At 38.2% G+C, this 20,213-nt stretch overlaps 1 protein-coding gene across 2 annotated transcripts in view; it reads right to left on the bottom strand.

The window, feature by feature from the left end:
• Positions 1-17,050, bottom strand: part of TAPT1 (transmembrane anterior posterior transformation 1) — a 48,070-nt gene extending 31,020 nt beyond the window's left edge. Inside the window, exons 1-4 of one of the 2 annotated variants that reach the window (XM_088539972.1) lie at positions 16,747-17,050; positions 11,778-11,908; positions 8,724-8,842; positions 4,087-4,110 (exon numbers count right to left, since the gene is read on the bottom strand). In XM_088539972.1, coding sequence (XP_088396098.1) covers positions 4,087-4,110; positions 8,724-8,842; positions 11,778-11,908; positions 16,747-17,050 — 578 coding nt within the window. The remainder of the gene's footprint in view (positions 1-4,086; positions 4,111-8,723; positions 8,843-11,777; positions 11,909-16,746) is intronic. The other variant, XM_088539973.1, reaches the window with a different exon arrangement.
• Positions 17,051-20,213: the final 3,163 nt, after the last annotated feature.

Below are 20,213 nucleotides of genomic sequence, written 5' to 3'. Positions count from 1 at the left end.
TTTTCTGCTTTGGTTAATAACATTTACAAAAGGATTTTGAGGTGTGACTCTGAATATAATACAGGATAGGGATAACTGTTTCCCACAGAGACAAGGAAATCAAGTAAATGGATTAAATCTAAGAGATTTGTCACTTTTTGGCAAACATGCAGAATACCTGCAAGGCCTGCAGTTACGAACTGATGCAGTCACTGCTCAGTGACACTGAGCATTGCTGTTTTAGCACACCATCAGGCTCCACATACCTACTGCTTCAACCTGTATTTGTCACAGATAGGTCTCACCCTTCCCATGAAACTATTTAATACAGTTACAAACACACGAGGGGATGTGTTGCCATGCCTAATGGTCAAAACCTCTTAGCAATCTCATTTTTGCATAGCATTTTCTGCATCCACTTTTCCTCAATTCACATTTCCATGAAGTGTCATCAGCAACTCAATAACTATATTCTGAAAATATTTCCAGAAGAATCTTGAACACTAATCATTTCTTAATATTACACACAGTTTGGTAATGCTGTATTTACCATCAGTGAGTCATAGAAAATCTTTAAAAAAGCAGAAAGTCAATACTGTCCAAAGCTATGAAAATTATACAAAGATCCAGACATGCAAAAAAAGAGATAACCTGTGTTCTGATGTTACTTTGAAAATCTTGCTTGAAAGAAGGAAATGAAAAGGTAAAAAATGACAATACTGAATTACTGCAGAAGTCCAGAAAACACTGAATGGATATGAGAAGTTGAAACAGCTTAAATAAGCTTATTTTTTTAAAAAGTTGGCTATTTTATGCATGTATAAAATTACATATATTATATATACACATACAAAATTGTGCATGAAGGATGACAGAATATAGAAGGGAAGCTTTCACATGAAAATTAAGTTATGCTTTTTTCTTGTGAGCAAAAAATGAGGACAAGAAATAAAGAACGTCATGACAACCATTTAATTTTTAATTGAATTGTTCCTGTTATAAAAAATAAACTATAATCTGTAATAATCAGTGGGTCTTTTCCTTCAAAGCTATCTCAGTCATACAGTTAGATAACCAAAGCAAGCTAAACATGTATGTTTTAGCACCATTTAGGTCTTGAATTATTATATCCAGAGGGCTCATTATCCAAGACAGAATATTTTATTATCTTACTGGATTCTATACATGATTTATGCAAACTGTTTCACAACTCGGCTTCTTATTTAGCTAAGTATCTTTCCAATCATAACTCCCACATATCATAAGTTCGTTACTAAGATCCAAGATTTCTATCTTATCACCTACTTATTTTCCTCCCATTATTTCATTTTACTTCTAACATTTTTGTTCTTTGTCATTCTAAGGCACTTAAATAAAAAGTTACAATGGATTTAATTATGCTAAGCCTCAAATTCTGAAGTTTAGCTGTACTACACTACCAAGGAATGAAATTTAATTAAACTTCTTCAAACAAAGTCTCTTTGTAGAAAAGCAAACAAGATTAATCTATTCTTTATATTAACTACCATACAAAAATGTTATCTTGCTTTATTACCTCCACTAAATATACCAAGCTGTTTAAACACAAGATAATCCTTCAATATGCATAAATTCAAACTGAAAATCCAAGCATCCCCCAGGAAGAAGCCTACAGGTAAACTTTCTGATTCTACTAATACTGGTTAGGTCTCCAAACAGTAATTATACGACTTCATGCTTGGGGAACATACAAACCCAATATTAAATTTTAATACAAGGAAGTAAGGAACATGGTTTCCTGTTATAGCTCCCTGTTATACCCTGCTGTTTCAGCCCGGCCAGTTGGAAGATGAGGATGGTCCTGTCCGATGCCTTCCATGCTGTGCCCGAGGCAGCTGACTGCAGGGACCTGCATGGCAAACTCCTGCATTGCACTCACTGGCATCCACCAAGAACCAAAATTCTACTCTACCGAAAGGGATTTTTCCAAACACTATTCAAGATTTAATATTCACTCTTTTACCAAACTTCCCAGTTTATGGTCTTGCTACCTTAAAATACATTTTGAAAATGCACACTTCTAACTTTTCCTCCAACTTATAAATCCCTGCAATCTGTAATAAATTACCTTTAATAAGAATTTGTTATGTGAGAAAAGAGTAATTTCCCATATAAAAAATATTTAGGGAAAGTCTTTTTGTCATTCTACAGACAGCCTCAGTATATCCTTACCATCAAAATACCAGATTTTTTTTTTTTTGCTACCCACATTTGTTCCATACATTTTTATGAAAAATAAAATTTTAGCACAACTTTGAGACGTTCATAAGAAAATTCACTCTAAGTCTCACAAAATTACCAGCTGAGCTTACCTCATGAGATTATGTTGGTATATACTGAACATCTACCCAGTGAAGCAACTTTGCTGCAAGAAGTGTTTGCCATGAGCAATCTCCACACACAAGAGAGAGCTTAAGGAAGCAGTTACTCAGCTGTCATTCTCAAGGTATGCCTGCTCAATACCATACTCCACTGCAAGAGTTCTGTCTCCATCTACTGGTTGGATGAAGTTCGGTTTAAACGTTCATAAGGGACACGATCATACCAATGGGGCTATGAAGACAGTTATAGATACCTAATGTTTGTGTTTCAAACAAAGAGAATATTGGCTGCACAATACACTGCCTCTGTTGCCAATAAAGCAGCAAAACAGTCCAAGGCTTTCAGTTTGGCATTTGCCCCCAGACCTTTTTCTCTTCTGATAGCAATATGATTAGAGTTGCTTAGCATTCAGTACAGTGCTTTAGTAACAGCTCTACATCTAAGAAGTATTCAAGTTACAAATCACAAGTAATTCTAAGGTGAGAGTTTGATAATCAACTGGCTTCAAAAAAATACACAAAAATCCTTAAGATAAGGTGTTAACTGCTTAACATCTAAAGTGATTTAAACTTTTAAATTCAATAAGCATGACTTCGATAAGTTGTTTGCTAAGTGGTTATACAATCTGGAACATAAGACATACTCCAGGCCATACTTGGAGTTCTTGTTCTACAGAGCCTCATAACAAACTAGAAAATAATAATAATAAAAATCTTATCACAGTTGTCTACAGTATCTGTTTATCAGCAACCATTTCAGTGAACTGGGTGTTTTGGCAGCTTTGACTACAGTGATTGAATACTTGTCTACTTAAGCAACTGATGCATAAGTAGTCTGTATACACTGGGTTACTCTTAACTCTGCACATGCTATCAGTTTGTTTTTTCAGGCCTTCTGACACTCCTCAGTTCTTTGCCATTCTGATTACATACAGTTTTCCTGCTACTATGTAGAACAAATTCAATATATTTTGTCTAATTTTAGAGCTTTAAAATGTCACAAGGATGTTTTCATTTTCAACTGGTGCCTTTAATATAGCCATATCTAAATTTAGTTTACTCTAAATGATTACTCCTTCAGAGTTAGTATAAATAAAATTTCCAATTCTAATATCACAGACGGGAGTTTATACATCTGAATAAACCATAATTGTGATATACACAGTGACTTAGCTATTTTAATAAAAAAGAGAATTTAACCACCTTTTCACAAAAAATCCTCTAAATAGACTTGTCTAACTACTAATGCCTATTTTCCTCAAATTTGAGCAATTATTTTAGTGCAAATATTTTAAATCATATTCTACATCCAATCATAGATAAAAAGGACACATTAAACAGCTATATTTAGACGCTTGATTCTTCATTAAGTGATAATTAAATTGAAATAAAAAATTATCTGTGATTTTTTTTAAAAAACATTACAGTCATTCCAGATCAACGTCTTAATCCTTTGATGTATGCCTTCATTATTCAACCATGGTATCACAAGTTTCTAATCTTATATGAGGCATTAAGAAGAATGAGCAGATTAACACATAAGAAGAGGATATTATTTTTCAGTTAGTATTATCAAGTAGAGATGCCAGGGAAATCAAAACTGTAGCAAGTCCAGCAAGGAAAGGCAAGAAATGGAGCGCTAAATTTGCCAGTATTAAATTGCATTTCATTCACTAAACAATCAAGAACCTCTACATGCACGCGACACAGCACAAGACCATGCTAAGAATGAAACAAAAAAACCAACCTTGCTGTTAGGCCCCCATGAGAGCTGTCTCAAAACAAATAAAAAAATGAGGTTTCAAATAAGTGACAACTAGAATTAGCTTTCATTAAGTATTTATTTATTTTCTAATAAAGAAGAATCAACTACAACTGAAGACAGAAAAGAATATAGGATAAAGTGCTGTATTTATTATGCAGAAAATCAATTTAAAGACATCTGTCAAAGAACTTCTAGCAAACTCCTCCAAATTGGCCAAATTAAGCATTATAAAAATGTTTAAAAATGAAATGTATACAAAATAAATATAGCTATAAAGTTGACCAAAGTATTAATAGTATAAATTAGTATAAATACAAAAAAAGAAAGAAAGAAAAAAAAAACAAGTCTAACAGGACACTATAAACCATTTACAGCAGGGGCCACAATTTTTCCAAGATTTTCTGTTTTTAATTGGGATGAACTGGTATACAGGTAGTCTATGTAAACACTTCAGATCCATTTGTTTTAAAAGATCACAATGTACTTCCACAGTGAAACTAAGCCATATAAGAAAGGATGGCAATCTCATATTGCCTTGTAAAGTGCTAAGAACATCCAGGATGTCAGATCTTAAGCGTTGGTTTCTCTTTTGACGTGAATTGGCTAATTCGGCTGTGTTATTCATCTATAACTAGTCTGCTTACTGAAACATGCAGATGTGATTTGGGCTAATTGTCTAGAAGAGAAGGGGGAAAAAGGCAGGATTTACTCACCAAGGAGGAATCCCTGTGACATCACATTCCATCCTGTAAAGCAAGTGAAAGTGCTCTTCCCTTGGGGCTGATTTACAGGAAAGAAAGAGAGAGAAGGCTGTAACGTTGCTATGCTGTGCACTGATATGGGGAGGGAAGAGGAGCACCTGACCGGAGAGCGCTACAGAACGGACTGAAGGCCCCTGCTGCCTTCTGCTTGCTGGAAGGCCGCACATTTTGGTGAACAACTGCATCACTGAACCTGACCAGGCAATATGAAGAGTTATGTCTTTAACTGACAGAAACAATCCCTGGCAAAAAAATAAGCCTTGGGTGTGCAGCACAGGGTTCACATTTATTTAATCTGATAATATAATGTCCATAAGATTGGCAATATTTTTCTCCTCAAGAGGCTTTTCTCACTACAGTTGCCTTTTTGAAGTTATTTTTTCCTGAAAAGGATGAATCTATAGCTTCACAGCAGGCCAATGGAAAATTTAAGGAATGTATACATACAACTAAGAGTTACTAAGTTACTGTTGACAGGACCTGAACGCATTTATTTTGGGGGGAAGAAAGAGTAACAGACAACACAAAACACAAGTATGAATGTGTATATATACATGTGTGTATATATGTGTATATATACACACACAAAAATCTCCACAGAAAAGGAAGGATCTTGTGAATCATTCTAAGAATGTTTCTTCACATAGAAGTAGATTATCAACCTTATTCTGTGTTACGTTGAAAAAGTTAGAATCTTTTTTTATCAAAAAAACCCTCACTTTCCAAACATAAGTCTTTAGTCATTTTATGGACAAGCTGTGAAATGTCTACAAATTTGATCAAATTGGAAATCCTTTTAGTCTCATGGTGATTGCCTTTTTTTTAAAATACAGAAACTTCTCTATATTCCTATTTAGAAAGAAGCCACTAGGTGGCTAAGGAAACCCGGAAACCTCTCAGCATGGAACAAATCGGAAGAGAACTCTGGCAGGTCCACATCTTTTCACCTCTGATTTTCTTTTTCCTCCTTCTCCTCCAGAGTACATACTTCAAGTTGTCAAAGAATATTTTAACATAATGAGCATTAATTTGATAAGATTTGCAGAGGAAAATCAAATTTAGGAGATTCCATTACGTATGAGAAGGAAGAGCAGAGCTATTTAATTTTTGTTGTTGATAATTTGAAATATTACTTTCCTGAAGTCATTTAATTTTCTGGATTTTTTTTAATTTAAGTGAATATCCTACTACCTACGGAGCATGGCAGTAATGCCATTGCACTGGCCAAATCAGCAGAGCAAAACGATCCAGCCACTAAGTCCTGCTGGTCCGACCACAACAATTTGACCAGCAGGACATAGTTTCCTTCATGACACATTCCTGGAATCCTTATGTTGAAGTTCAGTTGTTTTAAGCCTATGTAAAAGAGCTGTGTTAATACCAGTAAAGCTCCAACAAGTATGTGGAACTAAATTTGTCACTGAAGCACTTAGATACATTACTCTGTGTCAGAGAGCTCTGTGAGACGAAACATTAAAATACAGGTCACAGAGGTTATTCATTGCCAACCTGCATTTAAGCGCTGCACACAATACCATTAGCAGGGATTAGTCCCATTGATATAGAATGTGTCTTTATTCTTTTCCAGAAACCAAGGGTAATGTAATCTTCCTCTAGCTTGAAAAGACCAGAAAAGAGGAAAAAAACAACTAATGAGCAAAGTGGAAGGGAGATGGAACCCTGTGCAATTGCTTCCTTGAGATGCTGAGAAAAAAGGCAGAGTAGGATGAAGGGAGGAGCACTTTTATTTACCACACAGAATGGAATATGATGTGACAGGCCTGAAGAACAACCAGCCATCTCTCTCACTTGACATTGGTGAAGGCCAAGGTCAGAGATAATCAGCCACCTGCATTTGTCAGTCCTTTTCATAACTACAGATGTTTTATCTGTTGAACTGTATTTAGTTACAAATACATAAAAGGATTTCCTGAACAAATAAGAAGCCCTTTTATTTTTGCAAAAAGAAAATAAATAAATAAATACATACAAGTAGGGAGAAAAAAAATAAAGCAAAGTGCAGATTCAGTGTTTGGAAAAAAGAATCATTACCTCTGAAAAAAAACTCCTTTACATACAAGAAACATGAATTGAAAACATTTTATACCACCAGCTCTAAAACATTAATAAATCAGACAAAGCCCCAAGGAGTGAATAAGTAAAGAGATTCTAGGTAGAAAGACTTCATAAGTGTTGGAGAGAACTGCAAAATATGAATTTATGTCAAGAATTGTTACCAAAACAAAACTTTCTTCACTCAAGAAGGTCTTAGTTTCTTTGACTCTTATCTGCAATATCTGGCACAGCCAAGGTGGATAAATTAAACAGAAGTCTATGTTGCCTTGCAAACTCAGAAACAACATTGTGTGAGGGTGTGTATGTGTACATAGATACTTAGATATACACATCTCCCATTAACATAATAAATATTTACCATCTTTTCAGTGTTACTCTCTTCAGTATAACCAACAGTACCCCTAACCAGGGATCACAATTAAGAATCTGAGGAATCAATATGAGAAGAGCAAAATATTTTCAAAAGCAAAGCTGAACCTATATCTGATGAGGAAGAGCACAATTTTCAGATAATCTAAAAAAAAATAAATAAATAAAATCCCAAATTATATTTTAAAATCCAGTTTCACTGAATTTTAATATTCCAGCAATAGCATTCATGTAGATATGTGCAATTAGACACATAATTTGGCTAGTCATGTTAGAAGTGAACAGCCAAATTGTTCTATACTAATTGTTACAGTAAGGAAATCTCTTTACATATTGAAAACCTTGTAAATTGAGCTAAAAAATAACAGCATAATAAAATGTTGGAGACTGCCATCTAGTGTCTATTTTAAGCAACACCCATGTACAAACAGTTCAACTTAAAACAGTATTTTAGAAATACCATTTCACATATAAAAAATACTTATTCAGAAAACACATTCTAAACTATGCATTAAAAATCACATAAGAAAGACTGTATTTATAATGAAAATGCAAGTGCTCAAAAAAAAAAAAAACACATACAAAACAAAACCACTTATTATGTAAAAGTCAATGGGAATCCAAAAGGAAAACCCCCAAAGTTCTTATTTATTCAAGGAAAAGTTACACCATTACAAGACTGCAGTTTTTTCCAGTTACCCCAAAATTTGCATAAACAAGTTTCATTTGAAGACCTGGGGGAATTAATTTACTCTTTCATTCCTGTGCCATAAAGCTAAGACAGGCTTTGAATCAGCAACTTTCTTAGCATCATGAGCTAATAAGCCAGGAGTTAAGACTTCTAAAAATCTGTTAAAACTATCTTAATTCCTAAATTCCATCATACTTCTTTCCTAAGCTTCCTTGCAGTAAAAACAAGTAAATTAAAAATATGTGCTTGATATCATCATCCTTTGGGAAAAGGTTACTAGGGAATAAGAAAAAAATGTTTGGGAAAGGAAACAAATTGACTTCTGTTTTAACATTTTGAGTCAAAGTGTCTTTCAAAAGAATTGAAACAAGTTACCAACTTGAAAACCTAAGAAAACCTAAAATAATGTTCAAATAGAGGTTACTTAAAAGTATAAGGTGACAGGGTGAGATTACATCTGTGTCCTAACCTGAACGTACCTAAAGGCTGCTGTCATTAAGCTGGTGCCTGTGAAGGAAAGTGTGATTGCAGGCAGAGACCAGCAGCAAAGTGTAAGGGTGCCACCTCCACCACCTTTGCTTTGGCCAAATTAAAATTTCTGGTTTACAGTGGTCGGACTCATCAGTTTGAACACTACTGAATGGGATAAAATTAAGCTTGCAGATAACAAATAGAGAAAAGTTATTTAAGGATATAAACACTCTCCTCTTAAATTAACTTACCGTAAGCCATAGCAAGGTAGAGTAATGAACCGGAACATGGCCAGAAAAACTCTCAAAGGAAGCAGGGTGAACACATACAGAAAAGCATCCAGGCACAGAAAGATTCCAAAAAACATCAACTAGATTATAAAAATAAAACAGAAGACGTTAGTAGTTTATAAAGAGCTTTTCATAAAGCAATACATTTACATAGGAATTAACCAAATAAGCACAATTCTCTCTCACTTATACAGTCAGCTGAACTTTAAAGAGACTTTGAAGACAACTCAGCAAGAATTCTGGACCATTGGGTCCAAACAGCAGAAGCTTTTGCAGATTTATAGATCTAAGAGTAAGCCTGTTTGGTAGATTAACTGCCCTGAGTGCATTTTCTAATTCAGATGCAGACTTACTCTTTGCATCAGTACAACGACCATTTCTTCACATTCTACAAGCTAATGTTAATATCTGAAGTTTTCACTCACATCCCCCTTTCCCTAAGGGCAATAGCCCGTGGCTGGCACACACAAATTGCATCTGCCTGGTAGAATACTTGCAGTGTTGAATAGTCCACTCATTTCTGTAAACTATACTGAATAGCTAACAAACTTCTACACTCTATATTTCATATCACCATAACATATTTTAGCAAAAGAACAACAAAAGACTCTTTTTTTCAAAATCAGATGTCCAAGGTTTCCATAAGACAGCAGAGAGGAAACAGCTTTTCGTTTAGTGTAGACAGCCTGTCACAACAAAGAGCTTCCACTACAGACACAGAAAAAGCTGCAGTGCTGGTATTGTTTACATTGCAACATGTCTAGCTTCTCTACATAAAAAGGGATGAAGAACACAAAAACACAAAGAGAAACAGTACCCTCTTTACCATCAACGCCTGGCACATGCTCACAAGGAAGGCGTTCATAATCCCTTGTTGTTCAACACCAGATCAAAAGTTACCTGTACACTTTATTCTAAAGTCTTTATGTCTTTCTGGGGAGAGGTAAATAGTAAATTTGAATAGTAAAATAGTAAATTTGAAGGACAAGGCTAAGACCGATTTACAAAACATTTTTTAATAGAAGAACTTTAACTCATTTTTTTAAAGGTGTATTAACATCTTTAAGAAACTCAAGTTCCTGTCTCAATTAGAACTAGCAGTCTTACCTTTGTGTCCTCTGAATATGAGAACTAGCAGTCTTATCTTTGTGTCCTCTGAATAATTTTCATTTAGACATATCAGGATTAAGATAAACACTACAGGCTTTTTCTTTTAGAATTTTCAGTTTAAAACACTCCCATTAAAGGTAATCAGCAAAACAGAAAAGCCAGAAACATGGTTAAATCTCCAATCCAGTATATTTCTGCAGAGCACTACACTGCTATGTATACACAGACACAGTTCAGAAAAAGTAACAGCATCTAATGCTTCCTGCACTGCTCACCAACACCAGGGAAGCAATAACTTAAACCAAGCTTGCACCACTGGTTAATTTGATTGGAGACAAACCCACAACTCAATGTAACTAATTTGTTCTGTGCTAAGTCTTTTTTTTTTTTTTTTTAATAATTCTAACAGGTCTCTGGTTAAGACATCCACAAGTTGCCATGGAACTCAGAACAGTGATAATCAATTTAAAGCTATCAAGGAGAATAGATAAATACATAAATGAATAACAAAACAAAATAGACACACAGAACATTTACTGAACTATTTTCTTTGGGAAATATGCCAAATATATGATCAGCTCACAGAGCACCACAGCACCAATGCCAAATTTAATGATTAAGATTGAAGCACCGTGTTTTAATTCCAACTTTAAGTAGAGCTCAATGTATTTGTAGCAAATCTATATTTAATCTATTGCCAGCATATCCCAAATAACGACTTGTTCAAAAAACAGATTATTTCAAAGTTGTATAGAACTAGTAATGAGTCATATGCATATATCTCATCAAGCACTGAATGCTTTCAAACCGTACAGCATCTGTAGCTTGTTTGGCCAGGGAACAATGGGAGATGAAGGGGTGGGGAGGACAGAGGGGCTTGTTTTTAAGGTGACTGTTCATTAAAACAAGATTAAATATGAGTATGGGAGGAAACTGGAGGTTTTGCAGCAAATTCAGTATAATTTTAGTTGTTTGAATGTATGTCGATACATGGGATATATGCTCAAGTGATGAGAAATACAGGAAAAGAAAATCCATCTAAAAAGTAGAATGATTCAGATAGAAATCTAAGTTCTAACCACTAAGGTTAGAACTGTCACTTCTATTTCTACCTTTCAATTTCATCCATAACAAAATGTCTTTTCCATCTGTAGTTTTCTGCTACTACTTTATAAGGCCTCTTCCCCTCACCCGCATATGTGGAAGAAGCTTCAGGCTAAGATCTAAAACAATCCTTCTACATTACAGCACTGATACTGGCTCAATGCAAGTTCAGAATTACACTTACAAATTACATAAAGGAGATAGCAGAAATGCCTCACAGAATGGGGGTAGTGTGGGGAGAAGGAACAGAGAGAGGGAAGGAAAGAAGGGTGGAGCAAACTGTGGCAGGAAGCAAAGTATGAGGCTACAAAACTCAAGTTAGAAACCTCACAGACAGAAATGCATCCACCACCTTATTCATGACGAACTGAAATCTTCAATTTTAACTTCGTAGTTTGGAAATGGCCTCAAAACCTTTTTTTTGTTGTTGTTGCTGTTAATGTCAAATTGCATTTTAAAGTAAAATGTTTTCCTTGGATCATTCCTTACAGGGTCAGTTATGAACAACAGAGGAAGAGTGCTGTTTTCATTTGAATTTATTTATAACGCTCTGGGCTTGAGAGCTAGTAATGCCGGTCTCTACTGATATCAACAAATGTCCATTCATTTTCAGTAGCAAAAAGCCAACATAAGTAAAAACCAAGAATGGAAAAAAAAATAAGAGCATTTAAGTTACTAACACTGAAGAATAATTACCATGATGCTCAAAGACAGGTTTGTAATAAATGCATTTGAAAGTAACTACTCCTTTAACTCTCTATACTAGCTTTAATCTGCAAGTTAAGGCAAAGAGTGCTTCACCTTTTCCAGTTCCCCTGGTATTCGCATGCACGTGTACACCCTCTCCCTCCGCTCCATGTATTTGGCTTCATTGTGTTCAAGGAAGTAGCCTCTCGTTAGCTCAGCACTGATGAACCTCAGCAGTGAGAGATCTGCATTTGGGAACATAAACAGACAGAAGGCATTTCAGGCATTAATCCCAAGGAGAAGACTGCTGTGCTTTGGCTACCTGCTGCGTGTTTCAGTTCTGTCACACCTACCCCAAAAGGTTTTTGCTGTTAACTGACATGGCACATAACTTGGTACACACATATAGCTATATGAGAATCAAGTCTTGTTCTCTCCACCTCCCAAAAAGCAAATTAAGCTAATTCTGTCAGCCAATCGTTTTCATCAGACAACTTATTACTCCAAGACATTAGCCAAAAAAGCTATACTGAATGCTGACTGGTTCTAGGTCTTAAGTTGAGAGTTACTGAGCTCTTATTTTTAACTTCTTAGAATCCATTTTTTCTCAATAATATTAGAAATTTGTTCATTATTAATAATAAAATCTGTAAGATTATAATGTTCATGTCTACTCAATTTTAAGTCACTCAATGTGTAAACAGTAGAAGTATTCTGAGTGATGAAAACAAGGCCTTTCAATACTTGAAAGGCCTTATCAAGCATGTTTAGATCTGCATTTTCCTCACAAGGCCTTGCAGAAACTCAAAATATCTTCAATTTACATAGCTTACAGAAATGACACTTTCAAAGTACTTCCTTTCCAATTAGGATTATTCATTATAAAGTACACACACTCCAAGACAATGATTAGCAGCTGCCAGACAGTTAAAACAATCCCTAAACTTGAAAGTTATTCCAATTTTCTGACCAACTGAATATCTAGAAAGTTACTCAACTGACCTTGCTGCGAGGAATTTATTATATAAATTCCTTAGAGAAGGTAAATGCTTTTCAGAAGCTTTAATTTCACTACGGCTACCTGCAGACTGTACTCAAGTCTTTTTGAGTTTTAAGATACCAAGTAGACTCACCTAAGAAAACTGGAGCAGCTTATTGTGGCCCAGCAAGTCCACTAGCATATTTGTTATGTGTTCATGCTCACTCGAGTCGGCTCCAGCTCTCAGCTGGCCAATGCTCAATCCCTTTCTTGCACATACTCGTATCCCTGTCAGTGGTTAAGGGTGCTCTCAAACTTTTTGAGCTCAAACATTTTGAGACTACAGGCCGAGGTGCCAATTTTACTCAGTCTCTTTACAGTGAGGGAATGTTAAATCACCCAAGCAATTACAGTTTTACAAAACAACTTCTCAATGTCTAGGAAAATGGGAAAAGTTACAGTTCTTCCATAAAAATCAATAAAAGAGAATAACATTTATTTCAGAATAATGAAAGGTTCCCTAGCATCCCAGTGAGATACACCGGAGCACTACCTCCAGGACTGTCATAAAATCCAACATAGCCACCCAGCCACAGCAAAAACGTAGTATCATAACAAGAAACAAATTTTTTTCTTTTCCAATGATGTCTAACAACTGGGGGGTAGGGGGAAAAGGGAGGGCAACACACAACACCTGAACACAGCACCTCAGATATCCAAAGTCACGCACCTATTTCATCTACTTTTCAGAAGCAACTATCTCTAGTCTCTCCCTATCACCACAGAAAAACATGGCTACTTGCATTTTAATGGCTGCAGGTGAATAATCTGAAAGCTGACCTAACTTTTAAATCAACCCATATAGCTGCTTAAAACAAACAAACAAAAACTTAAAATAAGTTAAAAATCATAAGCGATGAAGATTCAGCACAAGGAGGCTGCCCTTAAGGCTTTATACTTGATGACAAGGTCTGACATCACCATTGTCTCCTAACCATAGTATTGTCACTTCTAAAGTGTTATAACAACGTTTATCATTTCTGGTTACTACTAGCATTTTAAAATAGAAACTGTTGATATTCACACAACAGCCGAAAGATGAAAATCATTTGCCGGGACAGAGAGGTGCATTTATCATGGAACGAACCATGCCCATCAGTAATTACTATATGAAGGCTGAAAAATTGTAAATTTGAATTTTGTCAAAGCTTTAATGATTTTTTTGGGTGGAAAACAACAGCTTTTAAGATAGAAAGGCAAATGTAGATGTATGTACAGAGTACCTGAAACTGTCTGAGATGGCAGCTGGCCCTACTTGACCACCTTGGAGAGAAAAATGACCATGAGCTGATGAAACAGTAACCAGGAAACTCTTAAGAGTTTTGAAGCAAAAAAGGAGCCAGCTTCAAAAGCAGTAAAACAGCAGCAGAACAGGCAGGGTGTGCCTGTAAGCCTGGGGTGGAAGGCAGTGTGATCAGAAGTCCTGGGGATTACAGAACGGCATTCAGAAATTTTTAGTTGTTCATCACAACTCTGAGCTACTGACATTGCGGTTGGTTTGTTCTTCTGCCGATACTGACCACACACGTAACTCCCTAACCACTGGTTAAATATGCATCATTAATATGTCCCACCATGATTTGTTTTAAACTGTGTGAACTGGGCAGTTTTCCCAAGATAATTTGCTTGGGTACAGATTTCTGCAATTTATTATCACTTCAACTTCTACTAGGCTAAGGCTACTGTAAGTCTTAAAGGTACTTAAAAGCAAGAAGAGACATGCAGTTTAGTGAGTAGTAAAACAATAACCAATATTGACATTTACAGCTTCAATCAAAGTTCATTCCAATGAAATACAGATCATATCACTAAACCATTTTTCAAAACCTTTGCACATTTACTTTCTGAAGTCTTCCTTTATAACATTCTCACTTAGAACTTGTTTTTCCTGTACCCTTTCTTGTTAAGGAAACAAAACAAACCAAACTACCATGAGATAAACTTAGACTCTGTGGGACTCTGCCCAGGAGCATTTTCTTACAGGACTGGTAAACCACCCTCGCTAACTTAAAGAGAATGCAGCTCGAACTACTTATTTCTACTGCAGAGCAAACATGTGAAAAAAAGAAAACCATCCAGGGGTAACTAATCAGTTATTTGTTCCTACTCCATCTTACCTCACGCAAACTCATTTATGTGCCTACTCTTAATAATAATAAAAAAAATCTTTAAGTGTCTTCCACTTGACTTTCATCTTTTTACATTTAACCTCTACCTTTTTTTTTTTTTTTCTTCACACCCCAGACATAGGAGCTTGAAAAAGTCTGTCCTTATTACTGAGGTTGATCAATACACGAGCTCCAGATTGCAACGGCAAACAACTGCTTCAGTCATGGCAGAAGAGTTGGAATGCTTAGTCCCTTGGTCACCTTCTGCTTGAGCCACTTATTCCCACTCAACACCAGCCCTAGCGCTATGCCAGCACGGCTCTCTGTGAAGCAAATCAAGTACTGATCCCCTAAGGAAAAAAAAAAAAAAAAAGGTACAGGAATGAAAAAGGAACAGGATGAAAGCAAGTGGAAGGGAGAACAGAGACATAAATTGTCTGAAAAGCACTACTTAATTCAACTGTCAAAGCATTTTTTTAAATAATAAAACACTGTAATTCCAATTCAATTCCTCTACAGTCAGAAAGTTTTAGGTGCTGGCCCGTGAGAGTGCTGTCTGAACATTTAATCTAGGTATTTTCACCCATCTCCCTACTTGGAACCAAAAAAAGCACAAGCTTCTTGAAAAAACAAGTAATTTCTTAAATTACCTCTTGATAATGATTTACCTAAGTTATACTTCAACGCATATATAACCATTAACCAGAAAGTTGATCAAATGTAAAATCCACTGTGAATCAATTTATTACTGTAACTTTATTATACTAATCCTAAACGCTACAGTCCCGGGCCCTCCTTCCACCTCTACCAACCCTAAATAAGCATTGCCACAAACAACCAAGTTAATACAATAGTACAACACTAACACACACACACAAACACACACACAGTGCTTATTTTCTCCTCCAAGCAACTTGCCTAAACAAGTCTTGCTTATGCCATCTTGAAAAAAAGAACCCCAAACTATTTTATGCAGTATAATGCATAAAATAACAACTGAGATAGTTCATTACAACCATGAGAACTGCAGCAGTTTCATCAACACCACAGAAGCTCAAACAACGATGTCCTAAGCCTGTGACACATCTGTGAAAGCCAAGGCTGGCACAGCACCTGCCCAGATTAACAGGAAAACCTTCAGCTGTGCCACACAGTTTAAGCTAAACCCCATCTTCTGTCTTTTATTATTATTTTACCTGGTAAACCTGTGGTGCTCCATTCAAGGCAACACGCAGGCAGAAACAAAGCCTAGAAATCTGAGCATCTCTTTGGGCACTTTCCATATATTCCACAAACGACTTTGACAAATGTAGTTGAATCAGCACCACACTAAACTACAGTTTCTACTTTTTATGAAAAAAGTAGGAGTAATTTTTAAAAAATACACTGCAGATACTAAGAATAATCATTTCAAGCATAAGTCTATAGAGAACTTTGACAGAACGGGCCACTACATTTTGTCTTCTTGCTTTTTCCCCCTTCCCTATAAAAGCCTTAGTTAATAAACTACACTTAGACAGGAAGACTCCCATTATCCTGCTTAACTTCCAGGCTCCAGCAGCACTTTGTGCAGCCGAGACGAGAACCAGTGCATTTACAGTTAGGTGTGTTTAACAACAACAAACAACAACCCGCGAGTGTTCCCTCTACTTCAGCAAGAGCAAAAGTCTTCAGCAGCGGAGTCAGGAAAACTCACAGCCTATTTCAGTGGGAGTTAAGAAAACACACAGCCTGCCTAGGGCTGGACTGCCGTGCTTTTATACCGGGTAAAGCACAACGAAGCACAGCACGGGGCAGCAGCCAAGGCCGGTGCCCGGGGCAGCGGCAGCCCCGGCTCCGCGCTTCTGTCACCCCCTTCGCGGCCACCGGGGTGGCACGAGCAGCGTCCCCGGAGCCGGGCAGGGGCGCGGGGAGCCGCCTCGCAGCGCTCACGCACCCGAGAGGCTCCGCTTCTTCTTCCGGCCGCGGTCGCTCTCGTAGAAACCCAACGTCTCGGTTCGCTGCTGCGGCGACGGCTGCCCCGCGCCGCCCGGGGCCGGCCGCGACTCGCTGCTGGCCCACAGCGGCTTCGGCTCGCCCCGGCCCTCCTGCTGCTGCTGCTCGGGGGCGCCGCGCCGCCCGTCGCCGCCGCTGCCCGGGCCGGCGGCAGCGGCGTCGGCCACGCCGGCCATGTTCGCCGCCAGCCGCGCGGCCCGCAGCGCGCCCGCCGCCCCCGCGCCGCGCCCCGCGCGCTGACTCATCACGGCGCGACCGCGGCGGCAGCGGCGGCGGTGGCTGAGCGCGGGGGGCGGGCGCGCGGCGCCATCTTGGCGCGCGCCGGCGCCGCCGTTAACCCGTGCCGGGCCCGCCGCTCCCGCCTCTACCGGTGCCGGTGCGAGGGCGCCCGCATGGCGGTGGTCACGCCGGGAGACAGTGCTAGTGGCTCCGCTGCTGTTCTGGCGCAGGAAGCGCTGCAGAGCTGTCACGGGCAGGGGCAGGGAGCAGGGGAAGGGGGAACATGAGCTCAAACCAGCTGAAATGCGGGGTTGATCAGCACGCCGCCACGGAAATAGAAAAGTGGTTTGAAAAGAGAGAGTGGAAGGTGAATGAATTATTAACCATAAAAGCAACAGGATGGCGGTGTGGTGTAATGCACGCCAGGCCACGGCATGCCCCGCAGGTCACAGAGTTGCCCTCCCTCTGTTTGGGTAGCGGGGACTCCCAAGGGCACCTGGCGAGGGCTGCGTGTGAGGAGAGGCGCCTCAAAGCCATGGGGCACCCGGCGCCAGGGTGCACGGGGAGCCCACAGCCTTCCGCAGCCCCAGCTGCCCGAAGAGCACCCTTAGACCTCCCAAAATATGGGGATTTATGAGCTGCTGAGGCTGCCAATATCCTTAATTACTTACTGCAGGTTACTAGCACTAGGAGGGGTAATCAGAAGTCTTGCTCATGGGGCTTGCTCTAGCCCAAAAATGTTCATGATTTTTAAGGTGAGGTAACATGAGCTTGAGAATCAGGGATCTCAAGGTAATGGCAAAGTTGATTACAAAGGGAATTCACAGGGGTGTTGGAGCAAAATACTGGCCTGAATTTCAAGTACAGGAGGTCCTTTACATTCACTTGTCATAGTTTTATCACAGATTCAGAGGCCACATTCTTTTAGCTTGACATATAGGCACTCATCCTGAGAAGAGTACTTTAGTCTTCATCTGTAAGATTATACATATTGTCTTCCTTTATAACTCAATCTCTTAGTTGGACAAGGACATATCTCAAAGAGTTTTCCAGATCTTGGATAGATTTAAGGTGTCCCTTTCCACTGCTCTTGAATGCCTAAAACCTGGTAGGATTAATCCTTGGGATTTTCAGTGAATGGGATGCTTTTAATCAGGCATTCACGATGTGTAATAAGACTACCACAAAGGGAGCCAACAGAGATAGCTGCTACAGTGGCCATTACCAGCATTGGCTTTCTCTTCCCTTCTTTTCCCCTAACATCATATGTAAAAAGCAGATGAAAAATAGGATGTAGGACAAGGACCCCAAGAAAGAGCTGAAGAATCCCTCTCAGTGAAAATGTAGTTACAGTCCATGCAAAGTTACATGTCACCCTGGGAAATACACTGCTTCTTTTCTCCCAGCTGTATATATTAGCTGTATACACCCATAAGATGAATTATGTGATCTTCAAGGACAATCAGTTGTCACAAACTTGCTATCAGTCTTATACAAATGAAAGTATTTATAGCATCAAGGGTCATCTAAAAATTTTCGTTTGGTTGGTTGGTTGCTTTTGTTGTTTTGGTTTTGTGTTTTGTTTCCTTGAGGTTCCATGGAGAAGCGCTCTCAGAGCTGCTTGCACCCGTTGTGACAGCACCCATGTTTACTATTCAGGGGCTGACCCTGGATAACCCTGCTTAGTTTACAAGTTATTCCAGTTTCCCACTTGCAGAAGCTCAGCTGAAGCCTTCATAACAGTGAGTGAAGTGTGGTTCAGCTAGCAATTCACTCACATTTTTCACAAGGCAAAGCTTACCAAGCAGCTGGCTTCATTTTACTACCCGTGGTGGTAGTACACAATGGTCCTGTGTATGTTTGTATTAATACCCAAGAGGCAACTGATGGCTAGCTGGAATTTTAATGTGTTTGTTTTCATGTACAAAAATATGTGTATTTCAACTATTACAGGTGATACTTGGTCCTGTTGGATATTTCAAGAAGGTCAACCCAACTGCTTCAACATTAATTTTCAAGATATTTGAGTCCTTGAAGAAAAAAGGTTAAAATATTCCGAAGGGAAAAGTTTTCTAATGAAAAATTGTAGTAGTGTTTACATAGGAAGTAGTGTTTCGCTGCGATATCTGCTGTTGGGAGTTATCTGGGGTCATGCGTTGCTTGGGCATAAGAGGCTGCGTTTTGGTGCTTTCCATAGCTTATCTGGTACGGGACACGCTACTGAGTGACTCTGCAAAGGGGCAGAATACAGTTTGCAGTTTCATAGCCATTCACCAATCTTTCTCCTGAAGCAGTTTTCTTAGAACCAGACACTGTCCCATATACCTTTCCAAAAGTGCACTTCCCCCTTCTTTTCCAGGAGAGAATTAGCAGGTGAGGGAAGAAAAAGGCAAATAAGTCAAATCGAATGACTCACTCCACGGTCAGTTTTATTCGTATAATAGCAAAGAGCATTAAGATAGTAATGGAGTGGCTACAGGACAAGGAATTAAGAGTTACTTGGATTTTATCAGAAATGTAAACTCTGCCAATTTTGGAGGCTTTGTGTAAACTACTTCATTTTTTGCCTAAGATTGCCCATACATGTAGTTGAGCTATAATTACCTACCTACCCATCTCCACATTTTCATTCACTGATGTTTATAAGGTTTCTTACACATAATCATCATGGAGGCATTTTTGCAAATTTGATGTTAGGAAAATTTCTTCTGACACTCTCATGTACTAAATCAGCACACTTTATCTTATTAAAACAGCACAGTTGTATTCATTGCTGCAAGTATACTGTCTCCTAGTGAGAATAGTTTGTTTCTAACATTCATTCTGATATGATCTAAAACTCCTCCTTTCTTGGTAGTGGAAATTTTTTTCTACAAGGCTATTAAGAAGACTCAGAAGATTAATAATAATTCTCTGCAGTGCTTTTTGCTGGCAGATATTTGTTGTCTCTCCAGCCTTTGGCATCTATGTCATTCAGGCCTATCAACACAGATATCTTTCTTAGTGAAACTTAAAGAAAATAGATCTGAAAAGACCTGTCATTATTATTAAGAGTTTGTGCACATACACACTCAAATGCACAGAAATATAAGAACAAATCTATCAGTGAAGTGTGCTAACAAAAACTAAGCTCGTTTTTAGAGAGTAATACAAGCTATCAGCAAGGAAAAATAAATTATGGACATAAAT

The sequence above is a fragment of the Tinamus guttatus genome, unplaced genomic scaffold (genome assembly GCF_059628265.1).
Source record: "Tinamus guttatus ecotype Peru unplaced genomic scaffold, ASM5962826v1 Tinamus_guttatus_pri_ptg000052l, whole genome shotgun sequence".
NCBI lineage: Eukaryota > Metazoa > Chordata > Aves > Tinamiformes > Tinamidae > Tinamus > Tinamus guttatus.
The sequence above is the reverse complement of the archived record's forward strand: the minus strand, read 5'-3'. Positions and strand labels throughout refer to the sequence as shown.